The 23,696-nt window shown below is 41.0% G+C and overlaps 1 protein-coding gene across 8 annotated transcripts in view; it reads left to right on the forward strand.

Moving 5' to 3' along the window:
• Window positions 1-23,696, forward strand: part of caskin1 (CASK interacting protein 1) — a 92,822-nt gene that overhangs the window by 49,328 nt on the left and 19,798 nt on the right. For 4 of the 8 annotated variants that reach the window (XM_061846539.1, XM_061846541.1, XM_061846542.1 and 1 more), the window contains exons 5-15: window positions 2,428-2,523; window positions 2,655-2,785; window positions 6,166-6,274; window positions 7,604-7,712; window positions 9,439-9,533; window positions 12,008-12,125; window positions 15,936-16,181; window positions 18,881-18,985; window positions 19,655-19,773; window positions 21,371-21,452; window positions 22,605-22,717. In XM_061846539.1, the coding sequence (XP_061702523.1) occupies window positions 2,428-2,523; window positions 2,655-2,785; window positions 6,166-6,274; window positions 7,604-7,712; window positions 9,439-9,533; window positions 12,008-12,125; window positions 15,936-16,181; window positions 18,881-18,985; window positions 19,655-19,773; window positions 21,371-21,452; window positions 22,605-22,717 (1,323 nt within the window). Of the gene's footprint in view, window positions 1-2,427; window positions 2,524-2,654; window positions 2,786-6,165; window positions 6,275-7,603; window positions 7,713-7,963; window positions 7,984-9,438; window positions 9,534-10,744; window positions 10,954-12,007; window positions 12,126-15,935; window positions 16,182-18,880; window positions 18,986-19,654; window positions 19,774-21,370; window positions 21,453-22,604; window positions 22,718-23,696 lie in introns of those variants that run through there. The other 4 variants (XM_061846540.1, XM_061846543.1, XM_061846545.1 and 1 more) reach the window with 3 other exon arrangements.

Here is a 23,696-nt window from a genome sequence, read left to right on the forward strand (position 1 = left end):
GTATACGGAGAAAGGTTTGGGATATTAATTAGCGAGATAAGTTGATAAGTGGGTATATGAGGAGATAGCTATTTTCATTCTCAAAAATGAAACAAAGCTTTGAAAAGCTATCATCCATAATGTTATTTAAAACAACAATTCAGTATATGCATTTTTGTCAAAATCAGATAAAGATATTTCACAGTACAGTATGTCCATCCATCCATCCATCCATCCATCCATCCATCCATCCATCCATCCATCCATCTTCTACTTCTTTTCTGGGTCGGGCCGCAAGGACAGTAGCTCCAGCAGGGATACCCAGACTTCCCTTTCCCCAGCCACTTCCTCCAGCTCTTCTGGGAGATCGAGAGGACTTCCCAGGCCAGCCGGGAGACAAAGTCTCTCCAATGTGTCCTGGGTCGTCCCTGGGGTCTCTTTCTGGTGGGGCATGCCAGGAACACTTCAACAGTTGACATCAGGGAGGCATCCAAATCAGATACCCCGGTTAGGTTATCCTAATCTGATGAAGAAATAGCAGCATCGCTTGACCGGGAAAATGGAGGAATACTTCCATATAGATTTTAACCTGTGGCTGTAAACAATGTTGAATACTCAGATAGTTCTTCAGGCGGAATGACACCGGAGTCTGACTACTCGCAGGCCTACGCGCGGGATGTAAGTGCGTAAACAAAGGCCCCTGGAGCTCCGATGGTTCTTCGGACGGGAATGACGCGGAGTCTGACGAGCGAGCTTCGGCGGCGGAGGCCGTTAGCCGATGCTCATCTTACGGCCTCCGCCGGACGCCGAAGCTCGGCTAATGGCCTCCGCCGGACCCTGAAACTTGGCTCGCGGCCCGCCGTCGGAGCTCGCTCGTCGGACTTTGCGTCATTCCCGTCCGAAGAACCATCTGCAGCTGCCGGCCTGGAGCACTGGGTGCCTTTGTTTACGCACTTACGTCCCGCGCGTAGGCCTCCGAGTAGTCAGACTCCAGCGTCATTCCGCCTGAATAACTATCTGAGTATTCAACATTATTCACAGCCACAGGTTAAAATCTATATGGAAGTATTCCTCTGTTTTCCCGATCAACGAATACTGCTATTTCTTAACATCACATTGCCAAAATAGAGTGCATAGTACATGACCTATTGGATACATTGCTCATGCAAATCACTGGATTTCCCCTTTAAAATTCTAAATTGCCACAGACATAATGTTAATGTTAATTGGTGTTTTATTGTATAATTCTTATTAAGTGCAGTTTTACTAACTTTTAAAAAACAGTCTGGTGGGCATGACCTTGTCCCATCTCTATATTCAATCAGGCCACAATACCAGATGTGCGTCATCCCCTGAAATCAATTTGATATAGCATGTATAATCGCATCTGTGATGCTTGTCACATGATGCGCTAAAAGGCCTAAAGACAATTTCCCGACTCAACTTACATTTTGAAAGACATATTTGTAAAGTTATTTATTGAGCTACACTATCTTCCCAGATGTAATTTATTCTCAGCGCACATTTAAATATTTATAACCTGAAAATTGTAGCATTTATAAAAACAAGTGGGCTACCCTTATATTTTTCTTGGAATAAAAAAAATAAGTCCCTCAGACCCTCAGGACTTCCTGTCATCTCTTGAATAACAGTGACTTCCTGCAGGCTGCATGCGTTCATCATTTACATTTTCCTTTCATGCATCTTTAATGCCTTCATAAGTTTTGTGCTGAAAAACATGAAGAAGTGAAAAATACTATACACACGTTCCTCCAAAAGTAAGGGAAAAGGAAGTAGAGGGGAAGGGAACTCCAACTGATTTAAATCCAAGTACTAATTTAATTTGTATTTATATTTATTATTATTATTTATTAATTACCATTTAGTTTTTTTTAATTATAATTGTGATTACCATTATGGTTATTTTCATTGCTACTACTTCACTTATCGTTATTATTTATACCAGTGGTTTGTGAAGACCTTTATGAATTTTTAGATCAAGTACCACCTCAAAAAATTCTCGACTCTCCAAGTACCACCATCATGACCAACAATTAAATACAGTGACCTAGTAGGTCTGAGTATTCATCAACAATGCTGAAGTTTTATTCCTAAAAAGTATAGTCTGGCTAGTTCTGTGTCACATGCCTTGCTCTTTTAACATAGCACGCAGACTTTGGAAAAACAAAACATACAAGAAAACCAACAAACAAAACAAAACAAAAATGTGATTTCAATCCCGAGTCAGCTAAACAAGTATTACTATATGTATGGAGGGCGAGCGTTGCAAAGTCATGAGTGTCGATATGACACAGATGTTGCGCTACATCTAGGGGAACTACATGAATCAAATACAGAGTAGCCCAGTGTTTCATCCATAACTCATCCAGCGTTAATCAACCTCGTTTTGCGCACTGTTCATGTACTGTAAATCTGGATTTTTTCCAGTCTGAAATGCTGCTGCAGCACCAGTCCAACCCGTGCATTGTGGATAATGCTGGCAAAACACCTTTGGACCTCGCCTGTGAATTCGGCAGAGTTGGGGTATGGAAGTTTTTGTTTTAGTAGCTTTGCAATATAATGGCTGCTTGAGACAATGGGAAATAATCAGGATAGCTGTTGGTTGTCCCCCGTGTGCGGCCATGCCTACGTTATGCGTTAATGTGTGCCCGCAGGTTGTCCAATTATTGCTGTCGAGTAACATGTGCGCCGCTCTGCTGGAACCGAAGAAAGGAGATACCACGGATCCCAATGGGACGTCTCCTCTACACTTGGCTGCCAAGAATGGACACATCGATATAATCAGGTACAGACACAATCAGAAACACACAACGTGCACAAAAATAATACCGTTGGTCTGGAAATATTATGCTATTTTTGCATGATATAATACATGGGCTTCTTTTAGGTACTACTGTACATCTCAGATTATATAGTGGGGACTCGTTAAGGTACACCTGGTAGTTTTGATGGGTTTTAAGTAAGTTAGTTAGTTAGTTTTATTACAGAATAATATCATACACTTACAAAACTTGATGCTATGGTGTCCTCAAATTTTTGTGCAGACACTGATAAAGGTGCAAATTGGGAATTTATTGGAACTTTTTCACGACATGAAAATCTTCAATGAGGTTTAAAAAAACGTTACCATGGCCCCTTAATACGATTAAACAGGATCAGGTTTAACAGCAGGCATAGTTGAACATTTCCAGTGTTTATCGTGATGCATTCTCGATCTCTGCTTGAAGTTGGTACAGGATTCATTTTCTAATGCACATTACCACTAGCTGCAGGACAGCAGTGAAATAGTAGCACCCGCGATATCATAATTATTTACGACCGGACGGATCCTGGATCTTTAATGTGTGTGAAAGTGTGAAAGAGGTGAAGGAAAAGATAAGATGAGGTGGCGGCACAGAGGAGCAGCTGGAAAGCGTTGGCCTCACAGTTCTGAGGACCTGGGATAATCGCCCTGCGATTGGCAACCAGTTCAGGGTGTACCCTGCCTTCTGCCCATTGACAGCTGGGATAGGCTCTAACACTCCCACGACCCTTGTGAGAATAAGCGGATAAGAAAATGGATGGATGAAAAAGATGAGATCTGGAAAGGGAGAGCAAGGGAGAGAGAGAGAGAGAGAGAGAGAGAGAGCTGTCTACTAAAATTCCCAATCGACATGCCTGTGTTATTCGTCTGTTTTACACTACTTATTTCCTACACTGGATGGGAAGGCGCGAGAAAATAGGAAGAACGTCTGAGCTTCATCTCACACTTCCTTGTTTGGACCAACCACGTGTTACTTGCTCAGTATCACGTGTCACAGCAGCCGCTCAGCCAGTGGCTGTTTGGAGGTGGGAGTTGAGAGAATTTCTAGGCGCAGCCGAGGCTCAGAGGGTGTCCGGTTTAAGTGGCCTCAGCACCGCATCTCTGCTCTTTGCAGATGATGTGGTTCTGTTGGCTTCATCAAGCCGTGATCTCCAGCTCTCACTGGAGCGATTCGCAGCTAAGTGTGAAGCGGCTGGGATAAGAATCAGCACTTCCGAATCCAAGACTATGGTCCTCAGTCGGAAAAGGGTGGCGTGCCCTCTCCAGGTCAGGGATGAGATCCTTCCCCAAGTGGATGAGTTCAAGTATCTTGGGGTTTTGTTCACAAGTAAGGGAAGAATGGAACGGATCAGTGCAGCGTCTGCGGTGATGTGGACTTTGTGTCGGTCCGCTGTGGAAAAGAGGGAGCTAAGTCGAAAGGTGAAGCTCTTAATTTACCACTCGATCTACGTTCCTACCCTCACCAATGGGCATGAGCTGTGGGTTGTGACTGAAAGAACAAGATCCCGGATACAAGCGGCCAAAATGAGTTTCCTCCGCAGGGCTCCCCCTTAGAGATAGGGTGAGAAGCTCGTTCATCCCGGAGGGGCTCAGTGTCAAGCCGCTACTCCTCTGCATTGAGAGGAGCCAGATGAGGTGGCTGGGCATCTGATTTAGATGCCTCCCGGACGCCTCCCTGGTGAGGTGTTCCGGGCATGTCCCACTGGAAAGAAACCCCGATGAAGACCCAGGACACGCTGGAGAGACTATGTCTCTCGGCTGGCTTGGGAACGCCTCGGGATCCCTGCGGAAGAGCTGGAAGAAGTGGCTGGGGAAAGGGAAGTCTAGGTATCGCTGCTGAATCTACTTCCCCCGCGACCCGACCCGGAAAAGTGGCAGATAATGGACGGATGGATGAATGTCAAAACAAGACACTGATGCCTTAGTGGTACATTTGCCTGACTTGGGTGCAAGCTGTGCGGGTTCAGTTCCCACTCAGTACGAATGGGTGTCTATATATATGCCCTGCGACTGACTGGCGACCAGTTCAGGATGTAATCTGACTTTTGTCCGAAGTCACCAAGTCATCACTGAACAGGATGAGGGGAACTGAAAATGGATGGATGAATGTCAAAATTACCTTTACATCCTTCATTTTTTCTGCACATGGGCACAACTTAATGGCTACATTCATGTTATTTTGGTATCAGAGGAAGCCAGAGAAACCCCAAGCAAAATCCAGGGGTGTAACCATGATTTAACACGCATCCCTGCTTCTGTGAGGCAAGGGTTGAAGCCGCCTATAAAACCATGCTGCCACAAGACAGACAGAGCGAGTAAAAAATCTGTCATAGTTGACGGAACAAAGGTCTCTCAAAGTGACACGGATAAATGATGCTTATTAAGGACGGCCAGCAGTCTGCAGCAAACACGCACACGCATGCAAAAACAGCAACAACAGAGGACAATTAAGTGAGTTTTCTGATGGCTTCATTTTCAGCCTCTGTTTGTCTTGTCACAGTCACCCTGACCCTGTTATTCAAGCAATAATATACTAAATTTATTGCCCACGAGTACCTGGAATAGCGTGACAGTTCAGTGCCTCAAATAAACATGTGGTGAGAAAAGCCTCATAAGGGTATCAGATAAGCCGACAAGACTGCTATAATGGGAACGCTAACAATTAGGGCTCATGCAAACTGCATGAAACAAACATTTACATTATAGGAGTGATATGTTACAGCGTGTTTATTACTGGAGTGTTCATCAAATATACACAGTGCCTTGTTTGTGGCGATAATGACAGTAGGCTGCAGCATCGAGTCAACAAAATAGCTCAATAAATGAATTGCAGCTACTGTATTTCAATCTAGATATTGCAGTTGGAATGATTGTTGTTTCAATAATATTTTGAGTACTTTTCAATGTAATCCAATCTTTTTTTTTTTTTTTTTACTCTGTGTTAAAATGTTATGCTTTATTATGCATCTGATGGTTAGAAGACAGGAGTGATTTCACATTTCAGACTGCAAATCCGCAGTTTAGCTACACCTGTGAAGCAATATGGTTGTCATGCCAAAAATGATCAAATGAAATTCAAAATGTTGACCAGGCTCGTCCTCGGTTTATCCTTTTACATTTTTACTTGTAAGTGTGAGAAGATATGAAAGGGCAGATGATTATAACATATTGAGTTCATTCTTGGTTTTGGTCTTTCCGTGCATGCTATACTATATTTACACTCAGCTTCCTCTGTTTGTTTTTTTTTTTCAGTCTTAATCTGTGATGCCTCTCAGGTTTATGTCATCATCTCTAATCCTCATATCCACACATTGTCCCTTGTTTTTCCCACTCCTGCCGTCTCCTCTCCGCTCCGTGTGCAGACTGTTGATCCAGTCGGGAATAGACATCAACCGACAGACCAAAGCAGGTACTGCCCTGCATGAGGCTGCCTTGTGCGGCAAGACTGAGGCAGTGAGACTCCTGCTGGAAGTAAGGGGGACTTTATTTCATTCTTTCGTAGTAGTACGTAACGTTTGAGTTGTTTTGCTTGTGTGGGTTTGGGTCTGAGGTGAGCTGGTTTGTCCCTGATAACCTCCGATGAGATGAGTGTTATGACCTGTGGCACATCTATACAGAAAGCCATTCACACTCACGTTCACTTTGGATTATCTAAAGTTTTTAATTAACTGAAAGTAAATATTTTTGTAGTGACATTCCGCCGAAATGGAGAAAACATGAAAAGTCCACAAAGGAATATTTGTCTATAACCCTAAAATAAACTGCTTACAGATGATTTGACAGTCTCCACTATGCCTGTGACCCTCATGTGGATAAGTGGTACAGAAAATGGATGGATGGATGATTTGTAAAAATGCACCAGGAGTTATGCATGGACATTTACCTGCATACTCCTAACTTTAGCAACTCAGGTTAAATTTAGCACCTCCCCAAAGGTTGTCGCTTCATTGATGACACCCAAATTTGAAATACTTCGACCTTTTGTAAGGAATAGCCATCACATTTTAATGCACATTTGCAAGGTTTCCATCGATTATTCTTCACAATGGATTCCACACCATCCACTAATGGATGGACTTTAGGAACTGCAATGCAAGATGTTTGACTCAAACAGCTAGGCTGGGACCACATTTCAGAGTAGACATATTACAATGTACAGTATCGCCGAGATGATTTTAAGCCGCTTTTTGGAATCCTTATAGTGCATTTGAGGAGGTAAACGACCAGTGAGAAGACATTTTGCCATCTTAGACAGATTATTCATTGTGGTGTAGAACGAGGGGACTTTGGGATATTATAGCCTGTTCATGAAAGGGCTTGTGAAATCTCGTGATAAAAGAGAGGCCCAGTAAAAGTGCTCGGCTCTAAAGCACCATCATCACGCAGCGATAGAGAAAGATTATGCAAATGGTGCATTTATGCTAGTGACGTTAAAATGCCACCCAATTTATGAAAAGGGGGACTATGTTCCAGCATGAAAAGTAACTTTTCCATTTCCATTCCCTAAGGTGAGATGTTATGTTTCTTTGTCCTGGGGTGTCTTGAGCCTGTAATCATTAATCTGACCTAAAGTGTTATGAGAATGTCGTATTACTCTTTGGCCTTCGACTGTCTTGTTGAGTCATCACAGTGGAAGATTACAGTCCAGTGAGTTTTAATTATGACAGGCCGCTTAATGGTTTTGAAATAACCGCTTGTGTTTTCCTCTGGCAGAAATGTAATTAACATTGAGCGGTGCGGCAAAATGGATAATGTGTCTCAAATTTTAATTAGTGACGATGGTTTTCTTGTTGTGTGCAGAGCGGTATCAATGCCACGGTGAGAAACACCTACAGCCAGACTGCGCTGGACATTGTGTATCAGTTCACTGCAACTCAAGCAAGCAAAGAGATCAAGCAGCTACTGCGGGGTAGGACAGATGGCTTAACTCTTCACTTCTCCCCATACTAAATAATTGAAGTACAAATAAAAGACGCCCTAAGGTAATTGCAACAATGAAAGGTGTAGATAAATAATAACTTAAGATACTGAGGTTACAATTTACGCCGACATTTTATGATGTCATGGCGACACCTTGTGTGAGATCATGCATGACACTTGTTTGATGTCTGATTTAAAGGGGACGTATTGTTGAAAAGTGACTTTTTGTTGGTATCTATACGCTATGTCAAAGCCAAAAGGTAAGAAGACCTACTTTGGGTATGTTGCGCAGATAAGCATTAAATAACAGCCTAAGCTACAGTATGTTATTTGCACGTTTAGTACATGTTTGTACTATCAAATTGTGTACAGGGTTAGGGTGGGATGTTAGTATTTGTATTGGGGGATGCGGTCAAATGCCAAAACTGCGCAATAATTGACACGTACAATTCAGTGTCTTGGCAATGAAATGCCGCAGCGTGAATGCATTTCATCGCCTTGATGGGAGTTGGCTTTTTATTTATTTTATTGTTTTTTTTTTTACACACACTGGGCTCCACCTCTGCAAATAGCGACTACTTGCTTCAGCCATTCAATACTATCGTTCCATCCCTGGTTGTCATGGTAACTAAATCCATACTTGCCATTAGCTCCGTAGTATATGGGGCAGGTTAACAGTCACTGCTTTTCACAAGGGAGAACTCCACTCCAAAAAAAGGCCAGCCCCAAAAAGTGCACAAATGTCTCCTTTCAATGGTGCACTCTTCTGTACTGATAGTGTCATGGTATTGCTGCCTTTTAGGCAGACGGGCATATGTGGCCCACATTATGGAGGGTGTGCCATTTAAACACTGAAACAAATCTATGAAAGTGACTTGCTGTGGTAACTCCCGATTGGAGTCGGCCTCATGGGTCTTGCACTGTACTTAATGTTGATGCTTTTCATTTACCTTTTTTTAATCAAGACATCAGACACGATGCGATCGCTAACGACCCCACAAATAAACAAATGCTTATATGTCATTTGACCTAAGGCAGAGCGATTGAGAAAACTGGATGAAAGGGTTGAATGATGATTGTTTGCCTTCTTCTCTCCTGCCACAGTTTGAATACATTCTTGAATCAATCGAAAAGATGTTTCATGAAGTAAATTGTGTCAGAGGGAGACAAAGCGGTAGCCATAATTTACATTTCAACAAGTAAGCTGGTTCAAAATACACATCATGGAAATGCAGATATAGTAAATGATGAGTTAAGGACTAGCTCATTAATTGACTTTTCGGTTGCTCTGATTAAACGCACAGAATTGCTTTTTTAATGGTGAAATGGATAGCGTGCTGTAGAGCCTATTTTAGCTAGTGGGCTAGCCGTTGTGTTGTCCAAAGAGCCCAACTTGTGGCTTGCTTCTCAGTCTGTCCTTTTCCTCCGTCTTCTTAATTTATTCTCCTTAGAGACAGGTTCCACTGGAGTAGATTTATTTGTTAGTTTTTTTGTTTTTAATGTATATTAAAACATGTTGGGTGCATCTGGTAGCGCAACTCCAAACACAGCACATAAGGCTCAAGGTGACATTTTCAGCTGTTTGTCAGCTGATTTGGGTGTTGTTGTTGTGAAAAATGTACTATCATTATATATATATATATATATATATATATATATATATATGTATATATATATATATATAAAAAATAAGCAACTGTTTTTCTGTTGCACAGATGCGTCAGCTGCTCTTCAGGTTCGGGCTTTGAAAGATTACTGCAACAATTATGACTTAACCAGCCTCAACATCAAAGCAGGGGATGTCATTACGGTACAATACACGCCTACAGTACAAATACATGCATGCATTATTTACCTAATCAGTGACCACAGTTCAAATTAAACCCCGCACTACCCCACTGAATACCAGAAAAAAAAATAAAGACACGTTACCTTGGGCTATGGCAGTAATTAAACACCTACTTTTAGGTTTTATGACAAATATTTAATGCTTGCACCATGCCAAGAATGAACGTAAGTGGTAGGGAACGGATCTGGAAGATCATAACCTTTGAGTTTCATTTAGGATTTGGAAAGTTCATTACAGTTTTGATAATTTTTCTTAGAATTCACATAAACTGATGGATGCACTAACTGTAAACACTGGAAAGGTCAAGCTTGATTTTTTTGGAGGAAATTCAGAATGCTCTCAGTGGATTCCAGATGAGTTTGTAGACGTTCGTTCATACGTTTAAATGTTGAAAAGTCGGAAATTATTGTAAGAAACGCTTTTCGGCAGGAGTCAAGTTAGATTCTATCAAGCAATAAAAATATGTCAAAGTTTAATGATAATTAGAAGACTGCCCTTTAGTTTCCAAAAGCAAATTATAGTAATGGACAGGCAGATCTACTTTACTGTATATTTGACATATTTAAATTTTTTGTTGTCAATTAGAGCGTGTTTGGGTCTGCTGATTGGATTGAAAAGAAAAAAAAATCATTCAATGAACAAAATCTGTTTTCTATTCTGGGTATGAATTCAACATCTCAAATCTCATTTAATGCGTCAAGACGCTTATGTCACTGAGAGAGCAGTTTGTTTTGAGAATGAGCGGCCCGTTTTGTGGTAATTAATATGCCAGAATGAGCTAATTCAGCATTTCTCATTTACTACGAATCCTAAAAGATACACATTTACTGCCTCCATCGTAGTCTGCTCGCTATTCATGAATATTTATGACACTGAGGGAAACCAAGCAGTGCGTGTTTTCCTCCCTTTGGGTCTGAAAGAACACATTGGCTGTTCTGCTTTTACAAAATCTTTCAACACTCTCATTCAGCTGTTTCCATTTGAATGACTGCACTCGAAGATTTAGAAACCTTCTCGAAAAATCAGAATACTACACACCGCGCAGTACACAGTGATTAAAAATTAACACCCAATTCTGAAATACTAATTATCTACACTATTTATTGTATTTTTTGTCCATTTTTCATGTATTTTGTGCTATTTATGTCACGTCCCATCGGAAACGAGAGTAGGACCCAAATGCAGGAACTCGGAAGACGCAAGGTAGTTCAAGAAGAGACACGTTTATTATATGCAGAGGTAGGGGATCGAGCAGGCAGTCCGGTGCAGCGGCGGTAGTTGGGACGTCGGGCGAAGAGAGCAGATGAGCGGACAGGCAGGAGTCGGTACACGGGAGAACAATCAACGCAGGCAGAAGTATCGAAGGAGTCAGGCTTACAAGGTTGGTCGGAGAACAGACGAAGGTCGGTACACACAGGTTCAATCAGGGATACCGGAGCACACGAATGGGACATGAAGATCATGCGAACTGGCGCCGGCCAGTTGTCATCGCGGTCATATAAATCCATAGCATAATCAGGCTGCATGAGGCGCAGGTGTGCACCCACAGCTCGTGCTGGAGCGGCAGGATCATGACAATTTAAGGTATGAATGTTTACAACAAATAGGTATGGGAGGTAGGATATGGTTCAGGATGAACTTTTATTGAAAATTCCTTATGGGCACCAGAATTTGCGACCAGCTTCTTGAGCTCCCCAGAAATTGTGTCAGCTGATTTCACCATAAAATCTTGTAGGATCGAAAAGTCTCGTCACCACGGCAACCCATCCATCTCCTAGGGAAATTGTCATTCAGCCACAATATAGAAAAATATGGCTGAGGCTCAAAATTGAAATCTTCAACTTTTCATGTTGGAGGTATCCAACGGCGGCACAGTGGAGCAGCTGGAAAGTGTTGGCCTCACAGTTCTGAGGGCCAGGGTTCAATCCCGGACCCGCCTGTGTGGAGTTTACAAGTTCTCCTCGTGCCTCTGTGGCGTTTCTCCGGGCACTCCGGTTTCCTCCCACATCCCCAAAACATGCAGCATTAAATTGGACACTTTAAATTGCCCCTCAGTGTGATTGTGAGTGCGGCTCTTTGTCTCAATGTGCCCTGTGATTGGCTGGCAACCAGTTCAGGGTGTACCCCGCCTCCTTCCCGTTGACAGCTGGGAAAGGCTCCAGCACTCCCTACAACCCTTGTGAGTATAAGCGGTTAAGAAAATGGATGGATGGTATCGTGAAGAATGAGTGGACCTGCAATCCTGTCCGTAGTCATCCCATACCACAATGTTACCTAAATTTGCAATAATAACAATAGATAATGACAATAGGCAAAATAAAGCATTTTAAAATGTGCAGTTATCGCTATATATTACATACATATATACATGTATTTTTTTTTTAAATAAATTCATAAAGAAAGTCTCTTCTGGTGCAAACATTGTTTTCTGCCAGGTGTTGGAGCAGCATACTGACGGACGGTGGAAAGGCTGTATCCATGACAACCGAACAGGAAATGATAGAGTGGGCTACTTCCCCTCCACCATGGTGGAGGTCATCAGCAAACGAACAGGTGTGTATGTGTCTGCGCACCCGCCCGCGCTTGTAAGTAGGTATGCGCGCATGTATGTGTTGCGAGTTGGAATTAGCATTACCAAAACTAAACATCAAAATTAAAATCTGCAAAAGAACATAATAAAAGGCAAGACGTGTTGCTTAGAGCATTAATGTAAAGTTAATTCAATCAAAGGAGACTTTGACATCTTCTGTCACACTCAGAGATTTGCCGCAATATTCTTTATCACGCATTCAGCCTAAAGCACAACAAGCTGGTTGTACTTTACAAAAAGAATATTTCACTCACTCTTTTACTACTTGACGAGGAAAGTTACTGCAAGTTCACGTCCCTGGCTGACACTGAACTCACTCAAAAGTAACAAGTTGAAAGAAGCTAAGCAAAATTAGCCAACACCAGGAACGATCGAGTGATATTCAAATAGGTAATATTATTATGATTATATGCTCTGTTTTATTATTAGTTCCTGCACTTTCATAGTATGACAATTAGTGTGTAGAAAAAAAAAAGCAAAGCAAAATTTAAATTGCAAAACACTTCCTGTAGGCTGGATTTACACTGCATGGTTGAAGTGACACCATTAAGTTGTTTTTATTTTTATTTTTTTTTTTTGCTCTCAAAGTGGCACAATCATGGCAATTTAAAGACAGAAGAAAGAGCATAAAATCAGATAACCTCTGATTGGAATCAGGGCTCCTATAAATCTAATAATTACTGCAATGATGATGGATTACACACAAATATCTTTAGATCGTGGTTGCCATTGGCAAAATGGTGTTCATGGGCATTACCTTGTGGATTAAATCGTTTGAAATATTTAATATTTCTTTCATTTGTCTTTTGTTTCCTTCTGGCAAGTGTTGACGTTTGCAGAGCTGTTTTTATGCAATTACAATCTCTGATGTTTTTTTTAACGTCATATTGAATATGTGTCACTTGAAATGTACATGTAAATAAACATGTAAATAAATTCGGACATAAACAGACATTTGATACAAATATTGGAGTTAAAGATTGGATTTGCAGTGTAAATCCAGTCTTAATGCCCTGTAATGGGGTATAAATGATCTACTCAGGTCTGTAGTTGTAAATCTGAATTTACCTAACAGGTAGGTTGACCAGGTTGGACATACAGTAGCACATTCCGGCTCAGATCCATCCCATCATTTCACTGCACACACAAAAGCTGGTGTCAGTTTTGAAATGTGTATCGGTGTTTATCTGTCAATATGGAAGTTGTGCTTGTTGAGTGTCGTTTCCACTTGTCTCAGTCAATTTTTGTGTGTGTGTGTGTGTGTGTGTGACGGTCTTCATCTCGGATGTCTCACATTCCGTCTCACATTCTCCTCATCATTTCCACCTCTGATGGTTTCAAACATGTGTACTGATCATTTACTGCAGAACCTAGTCTATGTGGAGTAAAGCGGTGAATTATTACCAAACATATGCTAAGGGAGTGCCGTTGTGGTGGTACTTTTTTTTTCCATCCATTTTGAAATTATTTTTCCTTCCATCTGTTCCCACTCACTTTTTGATCACTGTCATCAATCGTGTATAAAGATGTGCCCTGTCAGACTTTTTTCAACCCATGCAGGCAAGTCCGACATCAGTTGAACATTGGCACAATAATTCTTATTACGGTGTGGTGTGTGCATTGTAATTCTGAATACACACGACAGACACAAGTATCGGGGAATCTAGATATCCACCCATACGGGATGCAAAAATGGAAAACATTTCCCACAAGATTTTACAATCTCTTCTAGTTCATCCCCAAATTTTCGATTTATGGACTTTGGTATGTTCTCTGGGGCACATGCAAACTGGAACAGAAAGAGACATTGCCAACGCTGTTGCCACAATCTAAGCATGGAAATCACACATGTATTTTAAGATTCAGGAGGATATATAATCATTGTTTGGCCATTTCATTTGCTAGCTGGGATGACCAGCAATGTCTGGTCCATTTAGTATACAGTGAAGGGACCGAGCACTTTCACCATAAAATGGCGACGGAGGACTACTTTTGCCTGAAGGAAGCCCCTCAACACACTTGAACTGAATTCCTTGGCACAAAGAGGCCCCCAGGATGACACTAAAGGAATCCTGCTGTTGCATTAGCCTGGCCACAGAAACAGTGAATAGATGTTTTGCAGTTAATAATGTAGGATCTGTTCCAGAAAAAGAAAAAAATAGTGTTGCACAAATTTATGAATGATAACCTACGATAGGTACACAGTATATTTACTGGTAATATAATCATACTAAAACCCCGAATTACACTGACAATGACAATGGGGCATTGTGTAAAATAAATCAAAACAGAATACAATGATTTGTAAATCCTTTTCAACCTAAGCAAAGATATTTAATGTTGAAACTGTGAATGTTTGAATGTGTTTTTTTTCCTTTTGTTTTTTGCAAGTATTCTTTCATTTTTAAATTTGATGCTGTAACACAGGGCTCAGCAACCTGTTTGAGGCTGAGGGCTACTTCGTGAGCACCGATCGTATGAAGGGCTACGTGACCTGTTTGCAGCAAATTTCAAACTCAGTTCATTACATGTACATAAAATATTTTTGTTTTAATTTATTGTAGTAAATGACATTACAGGTATTTTAAAATTTTAATTCATGTAAGCAAATCAGATATCAAATAATCAAATAATAGTAACAATTTGTGGCCCATGGTATTTAACATACTTCGCGGGTGCCTTATATGGTCCTCGAAGGCTACTATTCGCCAGTGGGCACTGCGTTGGTGACCCCTGCTGTAACACATTGTCCAAAAGCTGGGGAAACAAAAGACTGAGAAATTTGACCAACGCTCAAAATAACACCCATTTGAAACATGCGACCTAAATTGGAAACTATTGAGTGTCGTGATCTGGGTATTCCCGAAAGGCTCAGTCATTCGCAAGCAAGGAGAGTGCCAGGTTCAACTGTGTGAGCAAATCGGTTCAGGGTGTGCCCCTCCTCCTGCCCGTTGACAGCTGGGATAGGCTCTAGCACTCTCCGCGACCCTCACGAGGATAAGCGGTGAAGAAAATGGATGGATGTTGTAGGCATCAAATGCAAAATGAGAGAATACTTTCAAAAATAAAAATAAACTTTGAATTTGAAATCTCTTGTCTGTGTCATGTATTTAATTGACTATTCATTGAAAAGGATTGGCACATAATATTCTGTTTTAATTCACCGATCACACAATGTCCCGACCTCATTGGAATGAAGTAATGTAAAGAAATCAAGTACTGCAAAGTCGTTAGTGTATCTGAGGTTTACAGTGTACTATGTAAGGAATAGTTATGTAAATCATTTATTTGCCTCGTCACAGTCTGGTTCAAAAACATAGCTCTGAGCTAACAAGACTTTTATTTTTTTTTTTAATAAAACAGATTCCCAAAGCGCTGCATATTTCCAGCTAATTTCTTGCGTAATGGGTCAACATTATCTGCTTTTTTTTTTACGGCCAAATGACTCACGGAGTTTGTAAGAGCACACGTTTAAACGTTGCTCCTGATGATCACTTTCTGTTTATCATTTTCAGTTTCATTTCCACTTCATGACAAGAACACCGACATTTGTTTGCCCCTCCCTCCGCCTATCAAGCATCACATGGCTTCATGACCTCCCTCCTCATTGTTTAAGTTGTAACTTTAGCCTTCTTTGTTTATAATTTGTTCTTTTCCCCCTTTTCTTACGTTTCTTTTGTCTCCTTTTTTTGTTGTTGTTGTTTGTTTGTTTCGTGGCGGTGGTTCACTGTTGGCTGGTTGTGTGTGTGTGTCGTCACGGTGCGTGTATCTAGGTTTGGCCAGCACAGTCATTTGCACTCAACAGTTTCAAAAGATACCGCTGGTTGCCCCGGCGACGGTTGCCCCCGCCAACGTGGTAGTCAACGGCAACGACACCACGTTCCATCAGATCCATATCCTGCCTCCACCGCCTCCTCCACCACCACATTCCCATCAGCCACTGCTTCCACTTTTCACTTCCTTTGGCTATAACAGGTCGCCCGTGACAACCCCACAGGGAGACACCCCCACTGCCCCAGGTACACACCCCCTTTTCACTTTTATTATTATTATTGTTATTATTATTACTAAAACTTCAAGGGATGCGTTCTACTTCTTTTTGTATTCATTTACTGCTGACATAAAAAGCTCATTGGTTATGAAAAATTTTAATTGGTGATTTAATCATCTCTTAGAAAGAAGGCATCCATTGAAGTTTTCTGTTCTGGGTCATTATTTATGTAAATTATGTTTTTCTCACGGACTTGCTTTTGTTTTTCTGTTGATGCTGTTGTCATTTTCCATTATTGAGACTTACGTCATTACTTGACAAGACTACTTAAAAAGCAAATTCCCTGGTCCGAACATAGTGAACTCCAAAATCCATTATTATCATCATCATCATGATTATGACATTAAACACTATTGCAGCTCGTGTACACAAAAACTGAAATATTTTTATAATGATTAAGTGGTGGAACCAGAAAAGGTTAGAGGTTATATGACATTTTACAACACTTGTGTTTACCCTGAGTTGTTTTTTAAATTTGTTTTTTTGTATTATTACATCGTTTAAGTTGTTTCTGTTTTGTCAACCTCTAGGAAAGCCGTGGCAGATGCACACACACAAACACACGCGCATACATGCCAACTTTATAAACTACTGCTTTAATTGTTGACAGTTTTATTGTTGTGAGCAATTTAAATTACTGGAGTCACAATTTCCCAATCAACCAGCTCAGTTGGATGTAGATTCAGCCTTTGTGTTTGTTTAACGTGTTGTTACGTTGTGTTTCTGGTACATGCAATGTATAGCAACAGTGGGTGGTGTCCTTCATTTCTGATATAAATAATTGATCAGCAGTATTCAGCTTCCTAAAAGTTTTTGGAAAAAATGCTGCTGAATTTGTGTCCTTTAGTTGTGACTCTTTTTTAATGGAAAACAAAATAACGAAACTTTTCACTTGAGACAAGTGTTTCGCATTTATTATACCATTAAATTTGTGCAAAAAGTCAACTGACTTAAAATAGATATAAACAGTAACTGCTCATTGCAAAACTGAAGCAATATAAATAGTTTGAAAACTGAAGCAACAGATGAGGTGAACCAACCAAATTTGAGTGCCACACATTCGTGACTGTACATACAAATACTTGTTAAGAGGCATTTTGCGAAAATGTCAAGTATTACACAACAGCCTCGAGAATAAGGTTCACAAATGTCACCCAAAAGGTTTTGTGAGTAAGGTGTTTGCTGGCCTCTAGGTTTTTCTTCTTAACCCGAAGATCATTTTGATTCCTCCAGGACACGCTCTCATACAGTCAGTTGAATGAAACGTGTCCAAAACCACAAATAACATCATTCATCAATTCCACGGCGCAAATGAAATCGACATTGATGGACTCGGAGGGATGTAAAATGGCCACAAGAAGGAGCTGTGTGATGCGATGAAGGGAAAAGAACGCGTGTGTCTTCGGGGCACTGTTCAGTCACACATTTAAACCATTTATAAACTATTAAGATGGTTATAATGGTTTATGACACTCTCCAAATGCACTTACAGCAGCCTCATTATGAAACGTCCGACATATATAATCACAAACCGATGCCTGTATTATATATGTACCGGTATGTGTGTGTACATTACGACACGCATGTACATACACAGAGAACCATGTTCTTGATTTTTTTATGTACAGTGGTTTTATACATGTTTTCATATATCTATATTCTGTATTTTCTCTGTGTTTGTGTGAGAGTGTGTATCTGAGAGTGCAAGCGTGCAAGTCTTCTTCTCAAATGGTAAAGATGGGAACAGACCACAGAAAATCATTTCAAAGTTCACAATGCTGACGCAAAAAGTAAGGGGGAGTTGGAAAAAAGATCATAATAAAGCTTGGATTTGATTTCGTTTTGAGGCAAAGAATGTTGATTCAGCTTTATTGTTTATGAATATTAAATAAGAAATACATTTACATTACTGAAAACAAACAGCATTAAATGCATTTATTAAAATGCAAAGTTATTTTATTCAAGTAGACAATATATTTCTTTAGGAAAATGTTCCTAAATAATCATTTTATACACTGCATAGCAATGATATTGCAGTGTAATAGACTAATAGTAACTAACTTTAAATATTATCATTGCCTTTTTTGGCTGATTGATCTTATAGTTTGTGGTGTCCATTTTATATATGGTTCCTTGATCTCCAAAGTGATAATTTAAAAATATATTTAAGTTTGACAGTATGACTCCCAAAGCTTCGTCATGTGAAATATTCATTATAAATCTGGCTTTTTATTTTTTAAAGCTCTTATTGAAACAAATCCAAGCAAATGCATACTTGCCATTCCGCTTTTCATGGCACGCGCCTCCTCCTCAAGAAATTCCTAGTGACCTACCTAGCAGCAGCTCGCAATTACCAATAAGCGCTTCAGGAAACCGTCAATAAGTCTTAATATTGTCTTCGTTTCAGTGGAGCCATTAACAGAGCTGAAAGGATATTTGCTCTATGGGCAGAAAGTCCACACATTATGGCCTGTTCCATATGGAGCTGTATAGAATACACTGACAACTAAATGAAACTTGCACTAAAACAACACGATATTGTGCTGCAGTACTGTCGACTGACTGCAAAGTACTTGAAAGTCTTCTCATAGCAGGAGCAAATAGGGCAAAGCTCTCCAGGCTAATTAAGGCCCAGTTAGCAGCTAATGGTGGTGTCCTGTGTTGAAGGTTGTCGTGGCTCAGAGGCAAGTCCTCACAGCTCCCCCACCACGTCCTGTGGGCCCCACGGAGGCTCCAGTGAAGAGATCTGGGTACTGCGCAAGCCTGTGGCAGGTAACTGAGCCGCACTGCGCTGAGCCCTCAAATCCGAAACTCTAAACCGGGCATCAAACAGTATCTGGCGTCCATTCAAAAATGATGACCTGTCAGGAAATTTTCTAAAAGGTCATGATCTAAACTGATTGCGCTATTGAACGATCATCAGATACTCTTTGACCTGCGGCAACTCATGCCCCGCTTTCTTTCCATCTTAGTCTTCCCTAAACTCCGTGACCTTTTATGTTTCGGACAGCAGCCGTATGCATTAGTCTGTGGTTTCTGTGCCTGTGTGTGGTGGTCTAGAGAGTGAGACGACTAGGAGTCTAGTGCAGTGTAGTGTGTGTTGTGTGTTCAATGAGAAGTGTGTCTTATTGAATGTAGTTCACTCATCTGTCCAATCAATCTATTCCATCTCATGCTGCCCAGTGCATTTCAAAGGAGAGTCACCAATTAAAACTGTGTCTTGAATATCAGCTAAACTACTCAATGTGTGTGCGTGTGTGTGTGTGTGTGTATGCGTGCGTGTGCGTGCACGTGTGTGTGCATGAATGCATTCATTTTTGTGTTGCAAACACGCATTTGTGTGCAATAATATTATATTGGCTGGTTGCATGCATATGAATGCATATCCGTCCATGTGTGTGTGTGTTTGTGTGTGTGTGCGCACGTGTGTGTGTGTTGCAGGAGGAGACCGCAGCAGTTTAGGGAGTTCTAGCAGTGTGACTAGTGTGAGGTCATCAGGCAGTGGTCAGAGTGCTGGAAGTGCTGCACACATCCTCCATGCACAGGCTGAAGGGGTGAAGGTAAGAGGCACATTCAGTCCTTCATATGTGTCCGAACAGACATATCAGAACAGTTCCAAGACTGATTTTTTTTAAAACCCAAAATCTTCAGTGTGGGACAGATGATCAACCAGAATGTCCACAGTTGCTTAGTTCAGCGCCCGAGAAGAGACGAGAGTTGTGGCACGAGAACCCGTAATGTAGCTGCGTCACCGTGACGACAGGCTCCCATTGCCATCAGCATCTGACAGTTCCTGACCAAAATAAACATTGTCAAGGTGGAGCAACCAACCAACCTCCTCACTCGACCTGGCTCCGTCGTATTTTTTTCCTCTTCCCAAAACATGACTGACATCAAGAAAGCCCAGATGATCTTATGAGGAGCTCATGTGGATCCTGGAAGAATCCTTCCAGAACTGCATAAGGTCTTGGTAGAGAACCCTGGGAAAGGGACTAGTGGGATTACTATAAAGAGGAAAATTTGGATTTGGCACCATCTCTGGAACCTTTCTGACAAACCTTGAAAATATTAGCAATCATACTTTTGACAACTTTTTCCACTTTTTAAAAAAGCCCCTTGTGTCCTGAGATGCTTTGGTTGACGAAACCAAGGTCAACAAATACAATATACCGGTAATATAAAGTGGTGGACTAAGTGGACCCACAGTCTGTCTATGAACTCCTGGAGTCCTGTACAAAAAACAGGAGTGATTTTTTTTTTTTTGTGCAAATGATTTTAAGCTCCATTTGTAGCCCACGATTTTCACAAGACTCTAACTGATGAATTCATGTAGTTAAACTTTGAAGGATTTTTTGTGAATTCAGATAAGTTGTCCAGGTTTTAGATGTCCCTATTTGAGGCTTTTAAAGTGTAGTTTGGAGAGCAGATGAGTTCTCTATTCTACTAAGTCAGTGATCCCTGGGTGTTACTATTTTCTGAAATGAATTAAACATAATTTACCTTTAAATGGGTAAAAGGCAAAAATCTATTACTATCCTTCAACCTTGCACAATGCCCCTCAACTACACTTCTGTAGTTTCATGTTGTTTTCATTGCTTGTTTTCAGGTCAGTATTTGAGCTTGATGAAAGAACAGCAAAAAAACAAAAACAATGATAAAACAAAAGGAAGCCCAAATTAATGATAATGATATCCCAGAGTGTCACCACAAAGAATTCATTGACAGTGGGGAATGAAAAGTGGTTCATCCACAAATTCAGAGTGACACAAATGAGCTGACTACAAATGAGAAAGTGGACTACCGACATGGAAATATAAAGAATAAAGACGAGGAACGTTGCACGTGCAAGTAGCACATCATTTTATACACAATGCAGAAAAAAATGTTATGGGACACTTGGCAATTACCCATTTGATATAAATATGCATTATTCCGAAGAATTAAGGCCCTGAATGAACTAACCTGGCTTGTCCAACATCTGCTTGATTTATCAATTGATTAAATACATACAGTACATGTGTAGAGTATGCACAGTGTACATAACAGTCAAAAGTAAAAGCACAATATATGTAGTACGTACCCACAGTTTATTTGTTGTCAATACCTCGTCCACCCTGACGTGTGTGTGTACATCTGTTTTTGTGTGCATGTTTACAGCTTCTAGCCACAGTCTTGTCACAGTCAGCCAAAGCCAAGGAACATCTGCTGGAGCAGTCCAAGTCTGTAGACCAGCCTGCAGGTAAGTCAGTCAAGATGAAGTGCGTAACCACTTCATCACAGCTGTCATTACTCATTATGCTCGGTGCTTTGCTCATGTTGCACAGTGGAATTTAGGAAGTCAAATAGGTTTAACTACTGTCAACAATCTGTCCAGCCTTATTTGAAAATGGATGAAACATTTTTTGTCTTTTGGAAAATTCTAAAAAAAAAAAACATTCAATATGACTATGTGGGGAAATTCTCATTTTTTTAATCATGTTTTTATTTTGATAAATTTGAAATTCAAAAAATATGTGTAAATGAATAAGGGCGGCAAGGTGGATCAGCTGATAAAGCGTTGGGCTCACAGTTCTGAGGTTCCAGGTTCGATCCCGGATCCTGTGTGGAGTTTGCATCTTCTCCCCATGCCTACATGGGTTTCCTCCAGGCACTCCGGTTTCCTCCCACATCCCAAAAACATGCAACATTAATTGGACACTCTAAATTCCCCCTAGGTGTGATTGTGAGTGTGGCTGTTTGTCTTGATGTGCCCTGTGATTGGCTGGCCACCAGTTCTGGGTGTACCCCGCCTCCTGCCCGTTGACAGCTGGGATAGGCTCCAGCATTCCCTATGACCCTTGTGAGGATAAGTGGCAAAGACAATAGATGGATGGATGGATGTCAGCAAAGGTAACAAGCTATGATAAAGAGAGATCTACGCAATACTTTTTGGGGATGTCAAACTCAGGAAATACATTTCGAAATAGACAATAGCTCCCAAAAGGCTTTCTGAAATTATACTTTTTTCCCACAGTGTTATGTAAGTGGTGAGAACAATAAGGAGGGTGGTGTGTTAAAAAGAACAAGCAAGTGAGCGAGTAGCGTTGCAAAAAATAAACAATATTCTTCTGCTCTTTTAAGAAGTCACTTTGTGTCTTCTATACACACAGAAACACAAACATAAATACCCACATCTTGGCTTGTTTTACAGACAGATGGCCAAGGCCTGGGATGTAGGAGGGAAGAGTAAGATTGTGATTGGTTGACAAGGCTGAGATATGACTGGTTGCTTGTCAAACGTGGAATGTGATTGGCAATCAGCAAAATGTCATTTAGCGAGAGAAGAAAAATGATGCTGGTTTCTAATGGTAGGATGATATTTTGAACCCAGCCAATGATAACTCTCCCTCAGTAGGTTCTGCCAGTTCTTCTCGGACATCGAGCCTATCAGGCTGCCCTCTCCACGAAGCGCCGCCTTATGATGCCGCAGCAAACAGGAAGGGGGAGGCGACGGGCGAGGGGAAGGTAGGACAATCCCAAAAAGCCAGCAGATTCACTCCTCTCTCCCTATTCACACAAACACATACAACAATGAGCAAGATGAGGAAAATGTAGCTCCTCAGTCAAATCAGCTGCATCTCACACACTGACTGACACACATCAAGATGTCCCAGCGGTTTCTCTCACAACTGGCCTCATCCGTGCTGAGAGTGTTCGGATGTGGCCATGACACGGTGAGTGGATCTGCCACTTGCGAACCTTTGACGTGTATGTATGTGAGTGAACCTACCCTGCTTTTTATCTGTTGTCCTCTCTATCTATTTTCATTATCTGTCATCTCCATCTATTTTCCTCCACTCCTTTTACTCACTGCTTCTCTTTTTACTTGGCAACGTCGTGCATTTTACCAAAAGGTTTTTCTTATTGTTCACTGAAAGGAGCACAAGTCTGAGTTGAGTTGCTGTGTGTGTTTGTGTCCTGGCACGCAGCGTGGGCACATTCGCTCAACACGAGAGGTGTGAAATGGGAGTTTAGAACATGTGCAGTAAGCTGTCATTTGCAGAAGTGCGGGCGTGGGCTCACTTTGAAGGTCACTTGTTGTTTTCTAATCATTTAGTTGTGGTGTACCAATTAATAGGTGGCCCTCTTGTAGTACAGATAGGTGACAGTGTGTATGTGTGTGTGTTTACGTGTGTGTTTGTATGTGTCATGTTCTTAGGACCATCTGTTTTCCACCATCCCGAAGAATCTTAGTAACCCTCAGCATTCACTGTTTAATTATTTGACAGGACAAGGTGTAAAAGATCATTTAACAAGGAAAAAGGGAAAAACTTCACCTGGGTCTGGTGGTTTGATTTTTTCCCTCCATCCCATATTTATGTATTATGCTGTTATTTATGGGTCAGTTTCTCTCTTGTAAATTCATTTGTGCTATTAAATTGTATAGAATGCTTTGGATGGATGAATGAATGAAATAACCACAACATAAATAAACCAAGTTATT

Source organism: Syngnathoides biaculeatus, chromosome 16 (assembly GCF_019802595.1).
Source record: "Syngnathoides biaculeatus isolate LvHL_M chromosome 16, ASM1980259v1, whole genome shotgun sequence".
NCBI lineage: Eukaryota > Metazoa > Chordata > Actinopteri > Syngnathiformes > Syngnathidae > Syngnathoides > Syngnathoides biaculeatus.